Below are 26,630 nucleotides of genomic sequence, written 5' to 3' on the forward strand. Positions count from 1 at the left end.
TGTGATTGGACGGTGATGTCACACTGCGTATGTATCCGCTCAATCTGTGATTGGATGGTGATGTCACACTGCGTATGTAGCGGCTCAATCTGTGATTGGATGGTGATGTCACACTGCGTATGTATCCGCTCAGTCTGTGATTGGATGGTGATGTCACACTGCGTATGTATCCGCTCAGTCTGTGATTGGACGGTGATGTCACACTGTGTATGTATCCGCTCAGTCTGTGATTGGATGGTGATGTCACACTGCGTATGTATCCGCTCAGTCTGTGATTGGATGGTGATGTCACACTGCGTATGTATCCGCTCAGTCTGTGATTGGACGGTGATGTCACACTGCGTATGTAGCGGCTCAATCTGTGATTGGATGGTGATGTCACACTGCGTATGTATCCGCTCAGTCTGTGATTGGATGGTGATGTCACACTGCGTATGTATCCGCTCAGTCTGTGATTGGACGGTGATGTCACACTGTGTATGTATCCGCTCAGGCTGTGATTGGACGGTGATGTCACACTGCGTATGTAGCCGCTCAGTCTGTGATTGGACGGTGATGTCACACTGCGTATGTATCCGCTCAGTCTGTGATTGGACGGTGATGTCACACTGCGTATGTAGCGGCTCAGTCTGTGATTGGATGGTGATGTCACACTGCGTATGTAGCGGCTCAGTCTGTGATTGGATGGTGATGTCACACTGCGTATGTAGCGGCTCAGTCTGTGATTGGATGGTGATGTCACACTGTGTATGTAGCGGCTCAGTCTGTGATTGGACGGTGATGTCACACTGTGTATGTATCCGCTCAGTCTGTGATTGATGGTGATGTCACACTGTGTATGTAGCGGCTCAGTCTGTGATTGATGGTGATGTCACACTGTGTATGTATCCGCTCAGTCTGTGATTGGACGGTGATGTCACACTGTGTATGTATCCGCTCAGTCTGTGATTGGATGGTGATGTCACACTGCGTATGTAGCGGCTCAGTCTGTGATTGGATGGTGATGTCACACTGCGTATGTATCCGCTCAGTCTGTGATTGGACGGTGATGTCACACTGTGTATGTAGCTGCTCAGTCTGTGATTGGACGGTGATGTCACACTGTGTATGTATCCGCTCAGTCTGTGATTGGACGGTGATGTCACACTGCGTATGTAGCGGCTCAGTCTGTGATTGGATGGTGATGTCACACTGCGTATGTATCCGCTCAGTCTGTGATTGGACGGTGATGTCACACTGCGTATGTAGCGGCTCAGTCTGTGATTGGATGGTGATGTCACACTGTGTATGTATCCGCTCAGTCTGTGATTGGACGGTGATGTCACACTGCGTATGTATCCGCTCAGTCTGTGATTGGACGGTGATGTCACACTGCGTATGTAGCGGCTCAGTCTGTGATTGGACGGTGATGTCACACTGCGTATGTATCCGCTCAGTCTGTGATTGGACGGTGATGTCACACTGCGTATGTAGCCGCTCAGTCTGTGATTGGACGGTGATGTCACACTGCGTATGTATCCGCTCAGTCTGTGATTGGACGGTGATGTCACACTGCGTATGTAGCGGCTCAGTCTGTGATTGGACGGTGATGTCACACTGCGTATGTATACGCTCAGTCTGTGATTGGACGGTGATGTCACACTGCGTATGTAGCGGCTCAGTCTGTGATTGGACGGTGATGTCACACTGCGTATGTATCCGCTCAGTCTGTGATTGGACGGTGATGTCACACTGCGTATGTAGCCGCTCAGTCTGTGATTGGACGGTGATGTCACACTGCGTATGTATCCGCTCAGTCTGTGATTGGACGGTGATGTCACACTGCGTATGTAGCGGCTCAGTCTGTGATTGGACGGTGATGTCACACTGCGTATGTATCCGCTCAGTCTGTGATTGGATGGTGATGTCACACTGCGTATGTAGCGGCTCAGTCTGTGATTGGACGGTGATGTCACACTGCGTATGTATACGCTCAGTCTGTGATTGGACGGTGATGTCACACTGCGTATGTAGCGGCTCAGTCTGTGATTGGATGGTGATGTCACACTGCGTATGTATCCGCTCAGTCTGTGATTGGACGGTGATGTCACACTGTGTATGTAGCGGCTCAGTCTGTGATTGGACGGTGATGTCACACTGCGTATGTATCCGCTCAGTCTGTGATTGGACGGTGATGTCACACTGTGTATGTAGCGGCTCAGTCTGTGATTGGACGGTGATGTCACACTGTGTATGTAGCGGCTCAGGCTGTGATTGGACGGTGATGTCACACTGTGTATGTAGCGGCTCAGTCTGTGATTGGACGGTGATGTCACACTGTGTATGTATCCGCTCAGTCTGTGATTGGACGGTGATGTCACACTGCGTATGTATCCGCTCAGGCTGTGATTGGATGGTGATGTCACACTGCGTATGTATCCGCTCAGTCTGTGATTGGACGGTGATGTCACACTGTGTATGTAGCGGCTCAGTCTGTGATTGGACGGTGATGTCACACTGTGTATGTAGCCGCTCAGTCTGTGATTGGACGGTGATGTCACACTGCGTATGTATCCGCTCAGTCTGTGATTGGACGGTGATGTCACACTGCGTATGTATCCGCTCAGTCTGTGATTGGACGGTGATGTCACACTGCGTATGTATCCGCTCAGTCTGTGATTGGATGGTGATGTCACACTGTGTATGTATCCGCTCAGGCTGTGATTGGATGGTGATGTCACACTGCGTATGTATCCGCTCAGTCTGTGATTGGACGGTGATGTCACACTGCGTATGTATCCGCTCAGGCTGTGATTGGATGGTGATGTCACACTGCGTATGTATCCGCTCAGGCTGTGATTGGATGGTGATGTCACACTGCGTATGTATCCGCTCAGTCTGTGATTGGATGGTGATGTCACACTGTGTATGTATCCGCTCAGGCTGTGATTGGATGGTGATGTCACACTGCGTATGTATCCGCTCAGTCTGTGATTGGATGGTGATGTCACACTGTGTACGTAGCGGCTCAGTCTGTGATTGGACGGTGATGTCACACTGTATGTATCCGCTCAGTCTGTGATTGGATGGTGATGTCACACTGTGTATGTATCCGCTCAGTCTGTGATTGGACGGTGATGTCACACTGCGTATGTATCCGCTCAGTCTGTGATTGGATGGTGATGTCACACTGTGTACGTAGCGGCTCAGTCTGTGATTGGACGGTGATGTCACACTGTATGTATCCGCTCAGTCTGTGACTGGACGGTGATCGCACACTGCGTATGTATCCGCTCAGGCTGTGATTGGACGGTGATCGCACACTGTGTATGTATCCGCTCAGTCTGTGATTGGATGGTGATGTCACACTGTGTATGTATCCGCTCAGTCTGTGATTGGATGGTGATGTCACACTGCGTATGTATCCGCTCAGTCTGTGATCGGACGGTGATGTCACACTGCGTATGTATCCGCTCAGTCTGTGATTGGATGGTGATGTCACACTGCGTATGTATCCGCTCAGTCTGTGATTGGATGGTGATGTCACACTGCGTATGTATCCGCTCAGGCTGTGATTGGACGGTGATGTCACACTGCGTATGTATCCGCTCAGTCTGTGATCGGACGGTGATGTCACACTGCGTATGTATCCGCTCAGTCTGTGACTGGATGGTGATGTCACACTGCGTATGTAGCGGCTCAGTCTGTGATTGGATGGTGATGTCACACTGCGTATGTATCCGCTCAGTCTGTGATTGGACGGTGATGTCACACTGCGTATGTATCCGCTCAGTCTGTGATTGGATGGTGATGTCACACTGCGTATGTATCCGCTCAGTCTGTGATTGGATGGTGATGTCACACTGCGTATGTATCCGCTCAGTCTGTGATTGGATGGTGATGTCACACTGCGTATGTATCCGCTCAGTCTGTGATTGGACGGTGATGTCACACTGTGTATGTATCCGCTCAGTCTGTGATTGGAGGGTGATGTCACACTGCGTATGTATCCGCTCAGTCTGTGATTGGATGGTGATGTCACACTGCGTATGTATCCGCTCAGTCTGTGATTGGACGGTGATGTCACACTGCGTATGTAGCGGCTCAGTCTGTGATTGGACGGTGATGTCACACTGTGTATGTATCCGCTCAGTCTGTGATTGGATGGTGATGTCACACTGTGTATGTATCCGATCAGTCTGTGATTGGACGGTGATGTCACACTGCGTATGTATCCGCTCAGGCTGTGATTGGATGGTGATGTCACACTGTGTATGTATCCGCTCAGTCTGTGATTGGACGGTGATGTCACACTGCGTATGTAGCGGCTCAGTCTGTGATTGGACGGTGATGTCACACTGCGTATGTATCCGCTCAGTCTGTGATTGGATGGTGATGTCACACTGTGTATGTAGCGTCTCAGTCTGTGATTGGACGGTGATGTCACACTGCGTATGTATCCGCTCAGTCTGTGATTGGACGGTGATGTCACACTGCGTATGTAGCGGCTCAGTCTGTGATTGGATGGTGATGTCACACTGCGTATGTATCCGCTCAGTCTGTGATTGGACGGTGATGTCACACTGCGTATGTATCCGCTCAGTCTGTGATTGGACGGTGATGTCACACTGTGTATGTAGCGGCTCAGGCTGTGATTGGACGGTGATGTCACACTGCGTATGTAGCGGCTCAGTCTGTGATTGGATGGTGATGTCACACTGTGTATGTAGCGGCTCAGTCTGTGATTGGACGGTGATGTCACACTGTGTATGTATCCGCTCAGTCTGTGATTGGACGGTGATGTCACACTGCGTATGTAGCGGCTCTGTCTGTGATTGGATGGTGATGTCACACTGCGTATGTATCCGCTCAGTCTGTGATTGGACGGTGATGTCACACTGCGTATGTAGCGGCTCAGTCTGTGATTGGATGGTGATGTCACACTGCGTATGTATCCGCTCAGTCTGTGATTGGACGGTGATGTCACACTGCGTATGTAGCGGCTCAGTCTGTGATTGGACGGTGATGTCACACTGTGTATGTATCCGCTCAGTCTGTGATTGGACGGTGATGTCACACTGCGTATGTATCCGCTCAGTCTGTGATTGGACGGTGATGTCACACTGCGTATGTATCCGCTCAGTCTGTGATTGGACGGTGATGTCACACTGTGTATGTAGCCGCTCAGTCTGTGATTGGACGGTGATGTCACACTGCGTATGTATCCGCTCAGTCTGTGATTGGACGGTGATGTCACACTGCGTATGTAGCCGCTCAGTCTGTGATTGGACGGTGATGTCACACTGCGTATGTATCCGCTCAGTCTGTGATTGGACGGTGATGTCACACTGTGTATGTAGCGGCTCAGTCTGTGATTGGATGGTGATGTCACACTGCATATGTATCTGCTCAGTCTGTGATTGGACGGTGATGTCACACTGCGTATGTATCCGCTCAGTCTGTGATTGGACGGTGATGTCACACTGCGTATGTAGCGGCTCAGTCTGTGATTGGACGGTGATGTCACACTGCGTATGTAGCGGCTCAGGCTGTGATTGGACGGTGATGTCACACTGTGTATGTATCCGCTCAGTCTGTGATTGGACGGTGATGTCACACTGTGTATGTAGCGGTTCAGTCTGTGATTGGATGGTGATGTCACACTGCGTATGTATCCGCTCAGTCTGTGATTGGACGGTGATGTCACACTGCGTATGTAAGCCAATATCTCACTTTACCTGCTTGTATTGGTTCCTGTGCTGCAGGTGGCTGAGCGAGCGCTTTACTACTGGAATAATGAATATATCCTGAGCCTGATGAGTGACAACGCGGCTCAGATTCTGCCGATCATGTTCCCATCGCTCTACCGCAACTCCAAGAACCACTGGAATAAGTAAGTGGCTTGTGAGCAGCTCTGGGAAAGTCTCTTATCCACTCTCATAAGTTCTGTGTCGGCTGCTGGCTTGTCCTTTGCTGGGATCGGTGGGCCGCCGTTTCATGCTTTGTCGGGATCGGTGGGCCGCCGGTTCGTCCTTGGCTGGGATCGGTGGGCCGCCGTTTCATGCTTTGTCGGGATCAGTGGGCCGCCGTTTCATCCTTTGCTGGGATAGGTGGGCCGCGGTTTCATCCTTTGCTGGGATGGGTGGGCTGCCATTTCATCCTTTGTCGGGATGGGTGGGCTGCCGTTTCATCCTTTGTCGGGATCGGTGGGCCGCCGGTTCGTCCTTTGCTGGGATCGGTGGGCCGCCGGTTCATCCTTTGTCGGGATCGGTGGGCTGCCATTTCATCCTTTGTCGGGATCGGTGGGCCGCCGGTTCCTCCTTTGCTGGGATCGGTGGGCCGCGGTTCCATCCTTTTCTGGGATCGGTGGGCCGCGGTTTCATCCTTTGCTGGGATCGGTGGGCTGCCGTTTCATCCTTTGCTGGGATCGGTGGGCCGCCGGTTCCTCCTTTGCTGGGATTGGTGGGCCGCGGTTCCATCCTTTGCTGGGATCGGTGGGCTGCCATTTCATCCTTTGTCGGGATCGGTGGGCCGCCGTTTCATCCTTTGGTAGGATCGGTGGGCCGCCGTTTCATCCTTTGTCGGTATCGGTGGCAGGGCCGGCTCCAGGTTTTTGAGGGCCCCGGGCGAAAGAGTCTCAGTGGGCCCCCCCTTTAACACATACCCCGATTCATAATCGCATATAAACACAGCCATGTAGTATATAACACTGCCCACGTAGTATATAGCAGCCCACGTAACATATAGCAGCCCACGTAGTATATAGCAGCGCAGCCCACATAGTATAGAGCAGCGCCACTCACTCAGGCACTGATAGGAGCTCCTCCTGAATCTGCCTCATAACTTCAGCAGCACGGCAGCCAGCCAGGGGTGGAGATCAGAGCAGAGAACTGCTCTCTCCCCCCACAAACAATGTCACGCTGGCTGCCTTCTCTTAACCCCTATGTGTGCCTGCCTGGCTGCACTCACTGAGTGAGAAGATGCTTGTGTCAGAGCTGGCACATAGGGGTTAAGAGAACGCAGCCAGCAGTGACTTTGTAGGCGGAGAGAGCATGTTATCTCCTGCTCTGCTCTCCCAGCTGTATCTATCACAGCATGAGTGGGCCCCCCTCTCTCCCCAGGGCCCCGGCATTTGCCCGCTGTGCCGGGTGCTGACGCCGGCCCTGATCGGTGGGCTGCTGTTTCATCCTTTGCTGGGATCGGTGGGCTGCCATTTCATCCTTTGTCGGGATGGGTGGGCCGCCTGTTCGTCCTTTGCTGGGATCGGTGGGCTGCCATTTCATCCTTTGTCGGGATGGGTGGGCCGCCGGTTCGTCCTTTGCTGGGATCAGTGGGCCGCCGGTTCGTCCTTTGTCGGGATCGGTGGGCCGCGGTTTCATCCTTTGCTGGGATCGGTGGGCTGCCATTTCATCCTTTGCCGGGATCGGCGGGCTGCCGTTACATCCTTTGCTGGGATCGGTGGGCCGCCGGTTCGTCCTTTGCTGGGATCAGTGGGCCGCCGGTTCGTCCTTTGTCAGGGTGGTGGTGTTTGGTCGCACTGCTTAGCCATATGACATATTTCCTCTTGCAGGACGATACACGGACTGATCTACAACGCTCTGAAGCTCTTCATGGAGATGAACCAGAAGCTCTTTGATGACTGCACGCAGCAATACAAGGCCGAGAAGCAGAGGTTGGCGACTTTGTTGTGTGACGGGTAGCTCTGGTTATTCGTCGTCCTGTCTTTGGGAAGTGGGAGATGCTGCCATGATGCCAGGGAGTCTTCTGCACAGACCTCTGCTGTCTCCTTCTCTAGGGGGAAGATTAGAGGACGAGAGCGAGCAGAGATGTGGAACCGGATAGAGGAAATGGCGCGGCTAAATCCGCAGGTAGGCCTGTAGGGAGCGCAGCTCTTGGGGCGACATGTAGCTCTGCCGCAGTCTCACACATTTCTCTCTTTCTCTCCGCCGCCTTCCTCAGTACACCATGTTTAATTCTCCTCCTGCTCTCAGCCTGATCTGCTCCATGGAGACAGACACCCCGACCGCAGAGGACATTCAGATCCTAAAGAAGACAATGGAGACTGAGGCCATGCAGGTGACGAATGGCCTCCCCTCCCCTCATGGGCCTGTACCCACTGTCATTGTGCCCACTCATAACCATTTCCCTGGGACCCACCAGGAAGACCTCTCCTGAAAGCCCCAGTCTCTAGAAGGTTTCATCAGCAGATGACTTTGTTACATCTGGTCTCTGATACATTGATTTTTTTTTTTAAACATTTTCTTGACAGTGATCACAATCTTAAAATAAAAATCCTGCAAAATTCACGCTGGAGGAGGAGGAGGTGAGCTGTCACATCCTGTATTGTGAGTGGTGAATCAGTCATTGTATAAAAGGAGGAGGAGGTGAGCTGTCACGTCCTGTAGTGTGAGTCGTGGATCAGTCATTGTATAGGAGGCAGAGGAGGTGAGCTGTCACATCCTCTATTGTGAGTGGTGGATCAGTCATTGTATAGGAGGCGGAGGAGGTGAGCTGTCACATTCTGTATTGTGAGTGGTGGATCGGTCATTGTATAGGAGGTGGAGGAGGTGAGCTGTCACGTCCTGTATTGTGAGTGGTGGATCAGTCATTGTATAAAAGGAGGAGGAGGTGACCTGTCACGTCCTGTATTGTGAGTGGTGGATCGGTCATTGTATAGGAGGCGGAGGAGGTGAGCTGTCGCGTCCTGTATTGTGAGTGGTGGATCAGTCATTGTATAGGAGGCGGAGGAGGTGAGCTGTCACATTCTGTATTGTGAGTGGTGGATCGGTCATTGTATAGGAGGCGGAGGAGGTGAGCTGTCACATCCTGTATTGTGAGTGGTGGATCAGTCATTGTATAAAAGGAGGAGGAGGTGACCTGTCACGTCCTGTATTGTGAGTGGTGGATCGGTCATTGTATACGAGGCGGAGGAGGTGAGCTGTCACATCCTGTATTGTGAGTGGTGGATCAGTCATTGTATAAAAGGAGGAGGAGGTGAGCTGTCACATCCTGTATTGTGAGTGGTGGATCAGTCATTGTATAGGAGGAGGTGAGCTGTCACATCCTCTATTGGGAGTGGTGGATCGGTCATTGTATAGGAGGAGGAGGTGAGCTGTCACATCCTGTATTGTGAGTGGTGGATCAGTAATTGTATAGGAGGAGGAGGTGAGCTGTCACATCCTCTATTGGGAGTGGCGGATCAGTCATTGTGGAGGAGGAGGTGAGCTGTCACATCCTGTATTGTGAGTGGTGGATCAGTAATTCTATAGGAGGAGGAGGTGAGCTGTCACATCCTCTATTGTGAGTGGTGGATTAGTCATTGTATAGGAGGCGGAGGAGGTGAGCTGTCACATCCTGTATTGTGAGTGGTGGATCAGTCATTGTGTAGGAGGAGGAGGTGAGCTGTCACATCCTGTATTGTGAGTGGTGGATCAGTCATTGTGTAGGAGGAGGAGGTGAGCTGTCACATCCTGTATTGTGAGTGGTGGATCAGTCATCGTATAGGAGGAGGAGGTGAGCTGTCACATCCTGTATTGTGAGTGGTGGATCAGTCATCGTATAGGAGGAGGAGGTGAGCTGTCACATCCTGTATTGTGAGTGGTGGATCAGTCATTGTATAGGAGGAGGAGGAGGAGGTGAGCTGTCACATCCTGTATTGTGAGGGGTGGATCAGTCATTGTGGAGGAGGTGAGCTGTCACATCCTGTATTGTGAGTGGTGGATCAGTCATTGTATAGGAGGAGGAGGTGAGCTGTCACATCCTGTATTGTGAGTGGTGGATCAGTCATTGTATAGGAGGAGGAGGAGGAGGTGAGCTGTCACATCCTGTATTGTGAGGGGTGGATCAGTCATTGTGGAGGAGGTGAGCTGTCACATCCTGTATTGTGAGTGGTGGATCAGTCATTGTATAGGAGGAGGAGGTGAGCTGTCACATCCTCTATTGTGAGTGGTGGATCAGTCATTGTAGAGGAGGAGGAGGAGGAGGTGAGCTGTCACATCCTGTATTGTGAGGGGTGGATCAGTCATTGTGGAGGAGGTGAGCTGTCACATCCTGTATTGTGAGTGGTGGATCAGTCATTGTATAGGAGGAGGAGGTGAGCTGTCACATCCTCTATTGTGAGTGGTGGATCAGTCATTGTAGAGGAGGAGGAGGAGGAGGTGAGCTGTCACATCCTCTATTGTGAGTGGTGGATCAGTCATTGTAGAGGAGGAGGAGGAGGAGGTGAGCTGTCACATCCTGTATTGTGAGGGGTGGATCAGTCATTGTGGAGGAGGTGAGCTGTCACATCCTCTATTGTGAGTGGTGGATTAGTCATTGTATAGGAGGCGGAGGAGGTGAGCTGTCACATCCTGTATTGTGAGTGGTGGATCAGTCATTGTGTAGGAGGAGGAGGTGAGCTGTCACATCCTGTATTGTGAGTGGTGGATCAGTCATTGTGTAGGAGGAGGAGGTGAGCTGTCACATCCTGTATTGTGAGTGGTGGATCAGTCATCGTATAGGAGGAGGAGGTGAGCTGTCACATCCTGTATTGTGAGTGGTGGATCAGTCATCGTATAGGAGGAGGAGGTGAGCTGTCACATCCTGTATTGTGAGTGGTGGATCAGTCATTGTATAGGAGGAGGAGGAGGAGGTGAGCTGTCACATCCTGTATTGTGAGGGGTGGATCAGTCATTGTGGAGGAGGTGAGCTGTCACATCCTGTATTGTGAGTGGTGGATCAGTCATTGTATAGGAGGAGGAGGTGAGCTGTCACATCCTGTATTGTGAGTGGTGGATCAGTCATTGTATAGGAGGAGGAGGAGGAGGTGAGCTGTCACATCCTGTATTGTGAGGGGTGGATCAGTCATTGTGGAGGAGGTGAGCTGTCACATCCTGTATTGTGAGTGGTGGATCAGTCATTGTAGAGAAGGAGGAGGTGAGCTGTCACATCCTCTATTGTGAGGGGTGGATCATTCATTGTATAGGAGGAGGTGAGCGGTCACATCCTGTATTGTGAGTGGTGGATCAGTCATTGTGGAGGAGGTGAGCTGTCACATCCTGTATTGTGAGTGGTGGATCAGTCATTGTATAGGAGGCGGAGGAGGTGAGCTGTCACATCCTGTATTGTGAGTGGTGGATCAATCATTGTATAGGAGGAGGAGGTGAGCTGTCACGTCCTGTATTGTGAGGGGTGGATCAGTCATTGTATAGGAGGAGGAGGTGAGCTGTCACGTCCTGTATTGTGAGGGGTGGATCAGTCATTGTGGAGGAGGTGAGCTGTCACATCCTGTATTGTGAGTGGTGGATCAGTCATTGTATAGGAGGAGGAGGTGAGCTGTCACATCCTGTATTGTGAGTGGTGGATCAGTCATTGTATAGGAGGAGGAGGAGGAGGTGAGCTGTCACATCCTGTATTGTGAGGGGTGGATCAGTCATTGTGGAGGAGGTGAGCTGTCACATCCTGTATTGTGAGTGGTGGATCAGTCATTGTATAGGAGGAGGAGGTGAGCTGTCACATCCTCTATTGTGAGTGGTGGATCAGTCATTGTAGAGGAGGAGGAGGTGAGCTGTCACATCCTCTATTGTGAGGGGTGGATCATTCATTGTATAGGAGGAGGTGAGCGGTCACATCCTGTATTGTGAGTGGTGGATCAGTCATTGTGGAGGAGGTGAGCTGTCACATCCTGTATTGTGAGTGGTGGATCAGTCATTGTATAGGAGGCGGAGGAGGTGAGCTGTCACATCCTCGATTGTGAGTGGTGGATCAGTCATTGTATAGGAGGAGGAGGTGAGCTGTCACATCCTGTATTGTGAGTGGTGGATCAGTCATTGTATAGGAGGAGGAGGTGAGCTGTCACATCCTGTATTGTGAGTGGTGGATCAGTCATTGTATAGGAGGAGGTGGTGAGCTGTCACATCCTGTATTGTGAGTGGTGGATCGGTCATTGTATAGGAGGCGGAGGAGGTGAGCTGTCACGTCCTGTATTGTGAGTGGTGGATCAGTCATTGTATAAAAGGAGGAGGAGGTGAGCTGTCACATCCTGTATTGTGAGTGGTGGATCAGTAATTGTATAGGAGGAGGAGGTGAGCTGTCACATCCTCTATTGTGAGTGGTGGATTAGTCATTGTATAGGAGGCGGAGGAGGTGAGCTGTCACATCCTGTATTGTGAGTGGTGGATCAGTCATTGTGTAGGAGGAGGAGGTGATCTGTCACATCCTCTATTGTGAGTGGTGGATCAATCATTGTATAGGAGGAGGAGGTGAGCTGTCACGTCCTGTATTGTGAGGGGTGGATCAGTTATTGTATAGGAGGAGGAGGTGAGCTGTCACATCCTGTATTGTGAGTGGTGGATCAGTCATTGTATAGGAGGCGGAGGAGGTGAGCTGTCACATCCTGTATTGTGAGTGGTGGATCAGTCATTGTGTAGGAGGAGGAGGTGAGCTGTCACATCCTGTATTGTGAGTGGTGGATCAGTCATTGTATAGGAGGAGGAGGTGAGCTGTCACATCCTGTATTGTGAGTGGTGGATCAGTCATTGTATAGGAGGAGGAGGTGAGCTGTCACGTCCTGTATTGTGAGGGGTGGATCAGTCATTGTATAGGAGGAGGAGGTGAGCTGTCACGTCCTGTATTGTGAGTGGTGGATCAGTCATTGTATAGGAGGAGGAGGTGAGCTGTCACATCCTCTATTGTGAGTGGTGGATCAGTCATTGTATAGGAGGAGGAGGAGGAGGTGAGCTGTCACATCCTCTATTGTGAGGGGTGGATCATTCATTGTATAGGAGGAGGTGAGCTGTCACATCCTGTATTGTGAGTGGTGGATCAGTCATTGTGGAGGAGGCGGAGGAGGTGAGCTGTCACATCCTGTATTGTGAGTGGTGGATCAGTCATTGTATAGGAGGCGGAGGAGGTGAGCTGTCACATCCTCTATTGTGAGTGGTGGATCAGTCATTGTATAGGAGGAGGAGGTGAGCTGTCACATCCTGTATTGTGAGTGGTGGATCGGTCATTGTATAGGAGGCGGAGGAGGTGAGCTGTCACGTCCTGTATTGTGAGTGGTGGATCAGTCATTGTATAAAAGGAGGAGGAGGTGAGCTGTCAAATCCTGTATTGTGAGTGGTGGATCGGTCATTGTATAGGAGGCGGAGGAGGTGAGCTGTCACATCCTGTATTGTGAGTGGTGGATCAGTCATTGTATAAAAGGAGGAGGAGGTGAGCTGTCACATCCTGTATTGTGAGTGGTGGATCGGTCATTGTATAGGAGGCGGAGGAGGTGAGCTGTCACGTCCTGTATTGTGAGTGGTGGATCAGTCATTGTATAAAAGGAGGAGGAGGTGAGCTGTCAAATCCTGTATTGTGAGTGGTGGATCGGTCATTGTATAGGAGGCGGAGGAGGTGAGCTGTCACATCCTGTATTGTGAGTGGTGGATCAGTCATTGTATAATAGGAGGAGGTGAGCTGTCACATCCTGTATTGTGAGTGGTGGATCGGTCATTGTATAGGAGGAGGAGGTGAGCTGTCACATCCTGTATTGTGAGTGGTGGATCAGTCATTGTATAGGAGGAGGTGAGCTGTCACATCCTCTATTGGGAGTGGTGGATCGGTCATTGTATAGGAGGAGGAGGTGAGCTGTCACATCCTGTATTGTGAGTGGTGGATCAGTAATTGTATAGGAGGAGGAGGTGAGCTGTCACATCCTCTATTGGGAGTGGCGGATCAGTCATTGTGGAGGAGGAGGTGAGCTGTCACATCCTGTATTGTGAGTGGTGGATCAGTAATTGTATAGGAGGAGGAGGTGAGCTGTCACATCCTCTATTGTGAGTGGTGGATTAGTCATTGTATAGGAGGCGGAGGAGGTGAGCTGTCACATCCTGTATTGTGAGTGGTGGATCAGTCATTGTGTAGGAGGAGGAGGTGAGCTGTCACATCCTGTATTGTGAGTGGTGGATCAGTCATTGTGTAGGAGGAGGAGGTGAGCTGTCACATCCTGTATTGTGAGTGGTGGATCAGTCATTGTATAGGAGGAGGAGGTGAGCTGTCACATCCTGTATTGTGAGTGGTGGATCAGTCATTGTATAGGAGGAGGATGAGGTGATCTGTCACATCCTCTATTGTGAGTGGTGGATCAATCATTGTATAGGAGGAGGAGGTGAGCTGTCACGTCCTGTATTGTGAGGGGTGGATCAGTCATTGTATAGGAGGAGGAGGTGAGCTGTCACGTCCTGTATTGTGAGGGGTGGATCAGTCATTGTGGAGGAGGTGAGCTGTCACATCCTGTATTGTGAGTGGTGGATCAGTCATTGTATAGGAGGAGGAGGTGAGCTGTCACATCCTGTATTGTGAGTGGTGGATCAGTCATTGTATAGGAGGAGGAAGTGAGCTGTCACATCCTGTATTGTGAGTGGTGGATCAGTCATTGTATAGGAGGAGGAGGAGGAGGTGAGCTGTCACATCCTGTATTGTGAGTGGTGGATCAGTCATTGTATAGGAGGAGGAGGAGGAGGTGAGCTGTCACATCCTGTATTGTGAGTGGTGGATCAGTCATTGTATAGGAGGAGGAGGAGGAGGAGGTGAGCTGTCACGTCCTGTATTGTGAGGGGTGGATCAGTCATTGTATAGGAGGAGGAGGTGAGCTGTCACGTCCTGTATTGTGAGGGGTGGATCAGTCATTGTGGAGGAGGTGAGCTGTCACATCCTGTATTGTGAGTGGTGGATCAGTAATTGTATAGGAGGAGGAGGTGAGCTGTCACATCCTCTATTGGGAGTGGCGGATCAGTCATTGTGGAGGAGGAGGTGAGCTGTCACATCCTGTATTGTGAGTGGTGGATCAGTAATTGTATAGGAGGAGGAGGTGAGCTGTCACATCCTCTATTGTGAGTGGTGGATTAGTCATTGTATAGGAGGCGGAGGAGGTGAGCTGTCACATCCTGTATTGTGAGTGGTGGATCAGTCATTGTGTAGGAGGAGGAGGTGAGCTGTCACATCCTGTATTGTGAGTGGTGGATCAGTCGTTGTATAGGAGGAGGAGGTGAGCTGTGACATCAGCTCTTGTGATTGGTGGGTCCTGTGTCATCAGCTGTATACAGAGGTGTCGCCTCTCATTGTAAACCTGTATGTGATGATCTGGCATCTTGCTGTAAAGTGGTTTTGGAAGGACAAAGTATAAATCTCGCAGTGCCCCAGAGTCCAGTGTGAAAATTGCAAGATTCTTCTTTTTACTTTTTTCCAACTTTTTTCCATGTGACAATATTTTCTTCCAAGTAGCAGAAACCCCCGATGTACAGAGCGAGCTTTGTGCTGATGGCTTCTCTCCACGTAGGGTAAGTGGTCAGTCGTGTGAAGGACGGGTCACTCGCCCCAGTCTGAGCAGTGCCCTAGATCTATGGGGCGTACTGTACCAGAAATGCTGGCAGTCCGTGATGCGCAGGCAGGGAGCGTCCGAGGTCACGGAGCGGCATCCGTCACCTGCAGGAGTCCTCGCCCCGGTCCCCACTTGTCTGGATGGAGATTTCTGCCTCCGTCTTTTCTCCAATTCTTACCAGACTGGATGACTGCACAATCCCAGGCACGCACTGGTGTGGGGGAGGGGTGGCTGTGCTGTCACCCAGACTGAGGTTGGCATCACTATTTTATTCCAACCCCTGGCAATGTGCACAGTGTGATGGTGAGGACGGTGGTATAGACTAGTGCAGCAGCTGATCGTCACTGGTGAGGACGGTGGTATAGACTAGTGCAGCAGCTGATCTTCACTGGTGAGGACGGTGGTATAGACTAGTGCAGCAGCTGATCGTCACTCGTGAGGACGGTGGTATAGACTAGTGCAGCAGCTGATCTTCACTCGTGAGGACGGTGGTATAGACTAGTGCAGCAGCTGATCATCACTCGTGAGGACGGTGGTATAGACTAGTGCAGCAGCTGATCATCACTCGTGAGGACGGTGGTATAGACTAGTGCAGCAGCTGATCGTCACTCGTGAGGACGGTGGTATAGACTAGTGCAGCAGCTGATCATCACTCGTGAGGACGGTGGTATAGACTAGTGCAGCAGCTGATCATCACTCGTGAGGACGGTGGTATAGACTAGTGCAGCAGCTGATCGTCACTCGTGAGGACGGTGGTATAGACTAGTGCAGCAGCTGATCATCACTCGTGAGGACGGTGGTATAGACTAGTGCAGCAGCTGATCATCACTCGTGAGGACGGTGGTATAGACTAGTGCAGCAGCTGATCATCACTCGTGAGGACGGTGGTATAGACTAGTGCAGCAGCTGATCGTCTCTGGTTAGGACGGTGGTATAGACTAGTGCAGCAGCTGATCGTCCCTGGTGAGGACGGTGGTATAGACTAGTGCAGCAGCTGATCTTCACTCGTGAGGACGGTGGTATAGACTAGTGCAGCAGCTGATCATCACTCGTGAGGACGGTGGTATAGACTAGTGCAGCAGCTGATCTTCACTCGTGAGGACGGTGGTATAGACTAGTGCAGCAGCTGATCGTCACTCGTGAGGACGGTGGTATAGACTAGTGCAGCAGCTGATCTTCACTCGTGAGGACGGTGGTATAGACTAGTGCAGCAGCTGATCGTCTCTGGTGAGGACGGTGGTATAGACTAGTGCAGCAGCTGATCGTCTCTGGTGAGGACGGTGGTATAGACTAGTGCAGCAGCTGATCTTCACTGGTGAGGACGGTGGTATAGACTAGTGCAGCAGCTGATCTTCACTGGTGAGGACGGTGGTATAGACTAGTGCAGCAGCTGATCTTCACTGGTGAGGACGGTGGTATAGACTAGTGCAGCAGCTGATCGTCTCTGGTGAGGACGGTGGTATAGACTAGTGCAGCAGCTGATCGTCTCTGGTGAGGACGGTGGTATAGACTAGTGCAGCAGCTGATCGTCTCTGGTGAGGACGGAGGTATAGACTAGTGCAGCAGCTGATCGTCACTGGTGAGGACGGAGGTATAGACTAGTGCAGCAGCTGATCGTCTCTGGTTAGGACGGTGGTATAGACTAGTGCAGCAGCTGATCGTCTCTGGTGAGGACGGTGGTATAGACTAGTGCAGCAGCTGATCTTCACTGGTGAGGACGGTGGTATAGACTAGTGCAGCAGCTGATCGTCTCTGGTGAGGACGGTGGTATAGACTAGTGCAGCAGCTGATCGTCTCTGGTGAGGACGGTGGTATAGACTAGTGCAGCAGCTGATCGTCTCTGGTGAGGACGGTGGTATAGACTAGTGCAGCAGCTGATCTTCACTGGTGAGGACGGTGGTATAGACTAGTGCAGCAGCTGATCGTCTCTGGTGAGGACGGAGGTATAGACTAGTGCAGCAGCTGATCGTCACTGGTGAGGACGGAGGTATAGACTAGTGCAGCAGCTGATCGTCTCTGGTTAGGACGGTGGTATAGACTAGTGCAGCAGCTGATCGTCACTGGTGAGGACGGTGGTATAGACTAGTGCAGCAGCTGATCGTCTCTGGTGAGGACGGTGGTATAGAGTAGTGCAGCAGCTGATCGTCACTGGTGAGGACGGTGGTATAAACTAGTGCAGCAGCTGATCGTCACTGGTGAGGACGGTGGTATAAACTAGTGCAGCAGCTGATCGTCTCTGGTGAGGACGGTGGTATAGAGTAGTGCAGCAGCTGATCGTCTCTGGTGAGGACGGTGGTATAGACTAGTGCAGCAGCTGATCGTCTCTGGTGAGGACGGTGGTATAGAGTAGTGCAGCAGCTGATCGTCTCTGGTGAGGACGGTGGTATAGACTAGTGCAGCAGCTGATCGTCCCTGGTGAGGACGGTGGTATAGACTAGTGCAGCAGCTGATCTTCACTGGTGAGGACGGTGGTATAGACTAGTGCAGCAGCTGATCGTCTCTGGTGAGGACGGTGGTATAGACTAGTGCAGCAGCTGATCTTCACTGGTGAGGACGGTGGTATAGACTAGTGCAGCAGCTGATCGTCTCTGGTGAGGACGGTGGTATAGACTAGTGCAGCAGCTGATCGTCTCTGGTGAGGACGGTGGTATAGACTAGTGCAGCAGCTGATCGTCACTGGTGAGGACGGTGGTATAGACTAGTGCAGCAGCTGATCGTCTCTGGTGAGGACGGTGGTATAGACTAGTGCAGCAGCTGATCGTCTCTGGTGAGGACGGTGGTATAGACTAGTGCAGCAGCTGATCGTCACTGGTGAGGACGGTGGTATAGACTAGTGCAGCAGCTGATCGTCACTGGTGAGGACGGAGGTATAGACTAGTGCAGCAGCTGATCGTCACTGGTGAGGACGGTGGTATAGACTAGTGCAGCAGCTGATCGTCACTGGTGAGGACGGTGGTATAGACTAGTGCAGCAGCTGATCGTCACTGGTGAGGACGGTGGTATAGACTAGTGCAGCAGCTGATCGTCACTGGTGAGGACGGTGGTATAGACTAGTGCAGCAGCTGATCGTCTCTGGTGAGGACGGTGGTATAGACTAGTGCAGCAGCTGATCGTCACTGGTGAGGACGGTGGTATAGACTAGTGCAGCAGCTGATCGTCTCTGGTGAGGACGGTGGTATAGACTAGTGCAGCAGCTGATCGTCCCTGGTGAGGACGGTTGTATAGACTAGTGCAGCAGCTGATCGTCACTGGTGAGGACTGAGGTATAGACTAGTGCAGCAGCTGATCGTCACTGGTGAGGACGGAGGTATAGACTAGTGCAGCAGCTGATCGTCACTGGTGAGGACGGTGGTATAGACTAGTGCTGCAGCTGATCGTCCCTGGTGAGGACGGTGGTATAGACTAGTGCAGCAGCTGATCGTCTCTGGTGAGGACGGTGGTATAGACTAGTGCAGCAGCTGATCGTCACTGGTGACGGTGGTATAGACTAGTGCAGCAGCTGATCGTCACTGGTGAGGACGGAGGTATAGACTAGTGCAGCAGCTGATCGTCCCTGGTGAGGACGGTGGTATAGACTAGTGCAGCAGCTGATCGTCACTGGTGAGGACGGTGGTATAGACTAGTGCAGCAGCTGATCGTCCCTGGTGAGGACGGTGGTATAGACTAGTGCAGCAGCTGATCGTCACTGGTGACGGTGGTATAGACTAGTGCAGCAGCTGATCGTCTCTGGTGAGGACGGTGGTATAGACTAGTGCAGCAGCTGATCGTCACTGGTGAGGACGGTGGTATAGACTAGTGCAGCAGCTGATCGTCTCTGGTGAGGACGGTGGTATAGACTAGTGCAGCAGCTGATCGTCACTGGTGAGGACGGTGGTATAGACTAGTGCAGCAGCTGATCGTCCCTGGTGAGGACGGAGGTATAGACTAGTGCAGCAGCTGATCGTCACTGGTGACGGTGGTATAAACTAGTGCAGCAGCTGATCTTCACTGGTGAGGACGGAGGTATAGACTAGTGCAGCAGCTGATCGTCACTGGTGAGGACGGAGGTATAGACTAGTGCAGCAGCTGATCGTCACTGGTGAGGACGGAGGTATAGACTAGTGCAGCAGCTGATCGTCTCTGGTGAGGACGGTGGTATAGACTAGTGCTGCAGCTGATCGTCACTGGTGAGGACGGAGGTATAGACTAGTGCAGCCGCTGATCGTCACTGGTGAGGACGGAGGTATAGACTAGTGCAGCAGCTGATCGTCACTGGTGAGGACGGAGGTATAGACTAGTGCAGCAGCTGATCGTCACTGGTGAGGACGGAGGTATAGACTAGTGCAGCAGCTGATCGTCACTGGTGAGGACGGTGGTATAGACTAGTGCAGCAGCTGATCGTCACTGGTGAGGACGGTGGTATAGACTAGTGCAGCAGCTGATCGTCACTGGTGAGGACGGTGGTATAGACTAGTGCAGCAGCTGATCGTCACTGGTGAGGACGGAGGTATAGACTAGTGCAGCAGCTGATCGTCCCTGGTGAGGACGGAGGTATAGACTAGTGCAGCAGCTGATCGTCACTGGTGAGGACGGAGGTATAGACTAGTGCAGCAGCTGATCGTCCCTGGTGAGGACGGTGGTATAGACTAGTGCTGCAGCTGATCGTCACTGGTGAGGACGGTGGTATAGACTAGTGCAGCAGCTGATCGTCACTGGTGAGGACGGTGGTATAGACTAGTGCAGCAGCTGATCGTCACTGGTGAGGACGGAGGTATAGACTAGTGCAGCAGCTGATCGTCCCTGGTGAGGACGGTGGTATAGACTAGTGCAGCAGCTGATCGTCACTGGTGAGGACGGAGGTATAGACTAGTGCAGCAGCTGATCGTCACTGGTGAGGACGGTGGTATAGACTAGTGCAGCAGCTGATCGTCACTGGTGAGGACGGTGGTATAGACTAGTGCAGCAGCTGATCGTCCCTGGTGAGGACGGTGGTATAGACTAGTGCAGCAGCTGATCGTCACTGGTGAGGACGGAGGTATAGACTAGTGCAGCAGCTGATCGTCCCTGGTGAGGACGGTGGTATAGACTAGTGCAGCAGCTGATCGTCCCTGGTGAGGACGGTGGTATAGACTAGTGCAGCAGCTGATCGTCACTGGTGAGGACGGAGGTATAGACTAGTGCAGCAGCTGATCGTCACTGGTGAGGACGGTGGTATAGACTAGTGCAGCAGCTGATCGTCCCTGGTGAGGACGGTGGTATAGACTAGTGCAGCAGCTGATCGTCACTGGTGAGGACGGAGGTATAGACTAGTGCAGCAGCTGATCGTCACTGGTGAGGACGGTGGTATAGACTAGTGCAGCAGCTGATCGTCCCTGGTGAGGACGGTGGTATAGACTAGTGCAGCAGCTGATCGTCCCTGGTGAGGACGGTGGTATAGACTAGTGCAGCAGCTGATCGTCCCTGGTGAGGACGGTGGTATAGACTAGTGCAGCAGCTGATCGTCACTGGTGAGGACGGAGGTATAGACTAGTGCAGCAGCTGATCGTCACTGGTGAGGACGGTGGTATAGACTAGTGCAGCAGCTGATCGTCACTGGTGAGGACGGTGGTATAGACTAGTGCAGCAGCTGATCGTCCCTGGTGAGGACGGTGGTATAGACTAGTGCAGCAGCTGATCGTCACTGGTGAGGACGGTGGTATAGACTAGTGCAGCAGCTGATCGTCACTGGTGAGGACGGAGGTATAGACTAGTGCAGCAGCTGATCGTCCCTGGTGAGGACGGTGGTATAGACTAGTGCAGCAGCTGATCGTCACTGGTGAGGACGGAGGTATAGACTAGTGCAGCAGCTGATCGTCACTGGTGAGGACGGTGGTATAGACTAGTGCAGCAGCTGATCGTCTCTGGTGAGGACGGTGGTATAGACTAGTGCAGCAGCTGATCTTCACTGGTGAGGACGGTGGTATAGACTAGTGCAGCAGCTGATCGTCCCTGGTGAGGACGGTGGTATAGACTAGTGCAGCAGCTGATCGTCACTGGTGAGGACGGAGGTATAGACTAGTGCAGCAGCTGATCGTCACTGGTGAGGGTTGGAGTCGGCTTTTCCGCTGTAGAATTCCATTTCTCCTTTCTCACCATCGTCTGGATCTTCTTCTTCTCTTCTCCAGGTTCTTCCTCTGCTTTATCTCTTCTTTATACTGTATAGTCTTTTGCGTCTTGAAGACTTCTGGCAGAGTTTTGTCCGGACTCACAAGCTTCTAATAATAAAATGACTTTTCCCCCCTTTTTGCCTTCTTACCAGCATGGCTCATGTCCATATGGTGGACGCTCCAAACTTGCACTCCACCCACCCCCCCCATATACATGGAGCCCCATATACACCCTAATTGCTGTGAGCATGCTCTCATTTATTGTGATCTCTACGTTTGATTTGTGTTTTTTATTAATATGGGAGTCTAATGATGACATGGGCCACTAGACCCTTAAACCTTGGGTGGAAGGCTGAGCTGTAATGTGCACAGAGCCAGTGATCGCTCCTTGTGCAGATGTTACTGGAGCTCGCTGATAATTGCCTTTTATCTTTCTGTTCTTCTTCAGGTGCCACGTGCGTCTCCGCAGGAGCAGATGCTCCTCAGCAAGAAGTCTGAACTTCCGCAGGATATCTACACAATCCGAGCACTGGAATCTCATAAGAGAGCAGAGGAATATTTGACCAGCAGCAAGGAAACCCTCTGACCCTCTGTGATTGAGACTCTGTCATCATTCTGCCCCCCAGGACATTGAGAACGTGGGATCCACCAAATTATCACAAGGAGATGCTCCAGCCTCGTCTGGCAGCACAGAGACCACAGTTGGGAAGATTCATCCATCTTTCACAAACTTTTTATACTTCACGTGTCATCCACACATCACCCCAGGATGTAGGGGCCAAGGGGTAACCCCCATTTTTGGCCTTGCATGAAAGACACTCATCAGAATTCTTCATGGCTGGAGATGTTTCATATGTTCCAGGGAAGCCGTCGGGGTCAGGTTCTTCCTCTGGGTAGAGGTTGCTGTCATACTTCAGCCACAGCTGGGACCTTCTATACTTGGTCTGCTTGAGACCATCCCCAGACTTCAGCCCCCAACCCCTGGCACAATGCTTTTGGTCCTGAATCCATGGAAGTGCTGCTGGTCCATATTTGGTCCAATGCGCAGCCTGTGGTTTATATGTAATGATAGTGGCTCACTATGTCTTAGGAAGGAAGTACTGAATTTTACAAATGCTGATCCTGGACGTGTTTGTCGTTAGACGCAACACCTAGAGACTGCTGTACATGGTCACACACGGCAGCCGGCTGTAGGTTGTGTTTTCAGTCTCCCCATGGAGTTTGGCCCATGGCTCCATGTGTAGATTGGCACACAGGTCTGGTCATATGGTAGCAAATCTATGATGTGAATAGACCAAGCCTGAAAAATATGCTGTCATCACCGATCATAGATGACTGAATGCTACTGTGCAGGGGTCCAGCACAAAGGGAAACTGAAACATGAAATAAAAGGCTCATCCCAAATCATTTGTGCGCCTAGTAATTTTTGCTGGTTAGGAAGACCAGATAAGCAGTAGCTGCCAGGAAGTGAGAGAAGTGGCTTTGATGAGGAAAGGAACCCATGAGGGAGAGAGGTGTCTCTAATGAGTCATTGATGAGGGAAAGAAGCGACTAACAGGAAATCGGTACAAATGATGAAGAGAAACGGGCGCTGAAGACTGAATAAAATTCAACAATGAAGGAGAGAAATGACTCTGGTGAGAAAAGGAACAGTCACCAATGATGGTGAGCAGCGGGCTCTTATGAGCTGAGGATCAGCCACCAATGAAGGCAAGATGCGGGCTCTTATGAGGCTGAGGAACAGCCACCAACGAAGGTGAGAAGCGGGCTCTTATGAGCTGAGGAACAGCCACCAACGAAGGTGAGAAGCGGGCTCTTATGAGGCTGAGGAACAGCCACCAACGAAGGTGAGAAGCGGGCTCTTATGAGCTGAGGAACAGCCACTAACAAAGGTGAGAAGCGGGCTCTTATGAGCTGAGGAACAGCCACCAATGATGGTGAGAAACGGGCTCTTATGAGGCTGAGGAACAGCCACCAACGAAGGTGAGAAGCGGGCTCTTATGAGCTGAGGAACAGCCACCAACGAAGGTGAGAAGCGGGCTCTTATGAGCTGAGGAACAGCCACCAACGAAGGTGAGAAGCGGGCTCTTATGAGCTGAGGAACAGCCACTAACAAAGGTGAGAAGCGGGCTCTTATGAGCTGAGAAACAGCCACCTATGATGGTGAGAAGCGGGCTCTTATGAGCTGAGGAACAGCCACCAATGAAGGCGAGAAGCGGGCTCTCATGAGGCTGAGGAACAGCCACCAACGAAGGTGAGAGGCTGGCTCTTATGAGCTGAGGAACAGTCATCAATGATGGTGAGAAGCAGGCTCTTATGAGCTGACGAACAGCCACCTATGATGGTGAGAAGCTGGCTCTTACGAGCTGAGGAACAGCCACCAATGAAGGCGAGAAACGGTGTTATGGCTGGCAATCAGGCAACACAGCGTGCAGTAATCAGCGCACATACAGAGATCTGGCAATAACCAAAAACAATAGGACGAGCTCTGAGACGTGGAATCTCTGTAGACTGCAGTACCTGATCTATCCTCACACAACTATAAGCAGCAGTGTATTGCGCCTAACAACTACCTATGCAACTCGGCACTGCCTGAGGAGCTGACTAGCCTGAAGATAGAAATACAAGCCTGACTTACCTCAGAGAAATACCCCAAAGGAATAGGCAGCCCCCACATATAATGACTGTTAGCAAGATGAAAAGACAAACGTAGGAATGAAATAGATTCAGCAAAGTGAGGCCCGATATTCTAGACAGAGCGAGGATAGCAAAGAGAACTATGCAGTCTACAAAAAACCCTAAAACGAAAACCACGCAAAGGGGCAAAAAGACCCACCGTGCCGAACTAACAGCACGGCGGAGCACCCCTTTGCTTCTCAGAGCTTCCAGCAAAAGATAATAGCAAGCTGGACAGAAAAAACAGAAAACAAACTAGAAGCACTTATCTAGCAGAGCAGCAGGCCCAAGGAAAGATGCAGTAGCTCAGATCCAACACTGGAACATTGACAAGGAGCAAGGAAGACAGACTCAGGTGGAGCTAAATAGCAAGGCAGCCAACGAGCTCACCAAAACACCTGAGGAAGGAAGCCCAGAGACTGCAATACCACTTGTGACCACAGAAGTGAACTCAGCCACAGAATTCACAACAGTACCCCCCCCTTGAGGAGGGGTCACCGAACCCTCACCAGAACCCCCAGGCCGACCAGGATGAGCCACATGAAAGGCACGAACAAGATCTGGGGCATGGACATCAGAGGCAAAAACCCAGGAATTATCTTCCTGAGCATAACCCTTCCATTTGACCAGATACTGGAGTTTCCGTCTAGAGACACGAGAATCCAAAATCTTCTCCACAATATACTCCAATTCCCCCTCCACCAAAACAGGGGCAGGAGGCTCCACAGATGGAACCATAGGTGCCACGTATCTCCTCAACAACGACCTATGGAATACATTATGTATGGAAAAGGAGTCTGGGAGGGTCAGACGAAAAGACACCGGATTGAGAATCTCAGAAATCCTATACGGACCAATAAAACGAGGTTTAAATTTAGGAGAGGAAACCTTCATAGGAATATGACGAGAAGATAACCAAACCAGATCCCCAACACGAAGTCGGGGTCCCACACGGCGTCTGCGATTAGCGAAAAGCTGAGCCTTCTCCTGGGACAAGGTCAAATTGTCCACTACCTGAGTCCAGATCTGCTGCAACCTGTCCACCACAGAATCCACACCAGGACAGTCCGAAGACTCAACCTGTCCTGAAGAGAAACGAGGATGGAACCCAGAATTGCAGAAAAATGGAGAGACCAAGGTAGCCGAGCTGGCCCGATTATTAAGGGCGAACTCAGCCAACGGCAAAAATGACACCCAATCATCCTGGTCAGCGGAAACAAAACATCTCAGATATGTTTCCAAGGTCTGATTGGTTCGTTCGGTCTGGCCATTAGTCTGAGGATGGAAGGCCGAGGAAAAAGATAGGTCAATGCCCATCCTACCACAAAAGGCTCGCCAGAACCTCGAGACAAACTGGGAACCTCTGTCAGAAACAATATTCTCAGGAATGCCATGTAAACGAACCACATGCTGGAAGAACAAAGGCACCAAATCAGAGGAGGAAGGCAATTTAACCAAGGGCACCAGATGGACCATTTTAGAAAAGCGATCACAGACCACCCAAATGACCGACATTTTTTGAGAAACGGGAAGGTCAGAAATGAAATCCATCGAAATATGTGTCCAAGGCCTCTTCGGGACCGGCAAGGGCAAAAGCAACCCACTGGCACGTGAACAGCAGGGCTTAGCCCTAGCACAAATTCCACAGGACTGCACAAAAGCACGCACATCCCGTGACAGAGATGGCCACCAGAAGGATCTAGCAACCAACTCCCTGGTACCAAAGATTCCTGGATGACCGGCCAGCACCGAACAATGAAGTTCAGAGATAACTTTACTAGTCCACCTATCAGGGACGAACAGTTTCTCGGCCGGACAACGATCAGGTTTATTAGCCTGAAATTTCTGCAACACTCTCCGCAAATCAGGGGAGATGGCAGACACAATGACTCCTTCCTTGAGGATACTCGCCGGCTCAGATAACCCCGGAGAGTCGGGCACAAAACTCCTAGACAGAGCATCCGCCTTCACATTTTTAGAGCCCGGAAGGTATGAAATCACAAAATCAAAACGAGCAAAAAATAACGACCAACGGGCCTGTCTAGGATTCAAGCGCTTGGCAGACTCAAGATAAGTAAGGTTCTTATGATCAGTCAAAACCACCACGCGATGCTTAGCACCCTCAAGCCAATGACGCCACTCCTCGAATGCCCACTTCATGGCCAGCAACTCTCGGTTGCCCACATCATAATTACGCTCAGCAGCAGAAAATTTCCTGGAAAAGAAAGCACATGGTTTGAACACTGAGCAACCAGAACCTCTCTGTGACAAAACCGCCCCTGCACCAATCTCAGAAGCATCAACCTCGACCTGGAACGGAAGAGAAACATCAGGTTGACACAACACAGGGGCACAGCAAAAACGACGCTTCAACTCCTGAAAAGCTTCCACGGCAGCAGAAGACCAATTAACCAAATCAGCACCCTTCTTGGTCAAATCGGTCAATGGTCTGGCAATGCTAGAAAAATTACAGATGAAGCGACGATAAAAATTAGCAAAGCCCAGGAATT

General features: G+C 51.4%; 1 protein-coding gene across 2 annotated transcripts in view; it reads left to right on the top strand.

Annotated features, from left to right (window-relative positions):
* The window catches only part of PPP2R5D (protein phosphatase 2 regulatory subunit B'delta), a 150,526-nt gene extending 127,678 nt beyond the window's left edge, over positions 1-22,848 (top strand). Inside the window, exons 12-16 of one of the 2 annotated variants that reach the window (XM_069768199.1) lie at positions 5,745-5,872; positions 7,550-7,651; positions 7,775-7,847; positions 7,939-8,055; positions 21,893-22,848. In XM_069768199.1, the coding sequence (XP_069624300.1) occupies positions 5,745-5,872; positions 7,550-7,651; positions 7,775-7,847; positions 7,939-8,055; positions 21,893-22,030 (558 nt within the window). In that variant the 3' untranslated portion in view covers positions 22,031-22,848. The remainder of the gene's footprint in view (positions 1-5,744; positions 5,873-7,549; positions 7,652-7,774; positions 7,848-7,938; positions 8,056-21,892) is intronic. The other variant, XM_069768201.1, reaches the window with a different exon arrangement.
* Positions 22,849-26,630: the final 3,782 nt, after the last annotated feature.

The sequence above is a fragment of the Ranitomeya imitator genome, chromosome 5 (assembly GCF_032444005.1).
Source record: "Ranitomeya imitator isolate aRanImi1 chromosome 5, aRanImi1.pri, whole genome shotgun sequence".
In the NCBI taxonomy this organism is placed as follows: domain Eukaryota; kingdom Metazoa; phylum Chordata; class Amphibia; order Anura; family Dendrobatidae; genus Ranitomeya; species Ranitomeya imitator.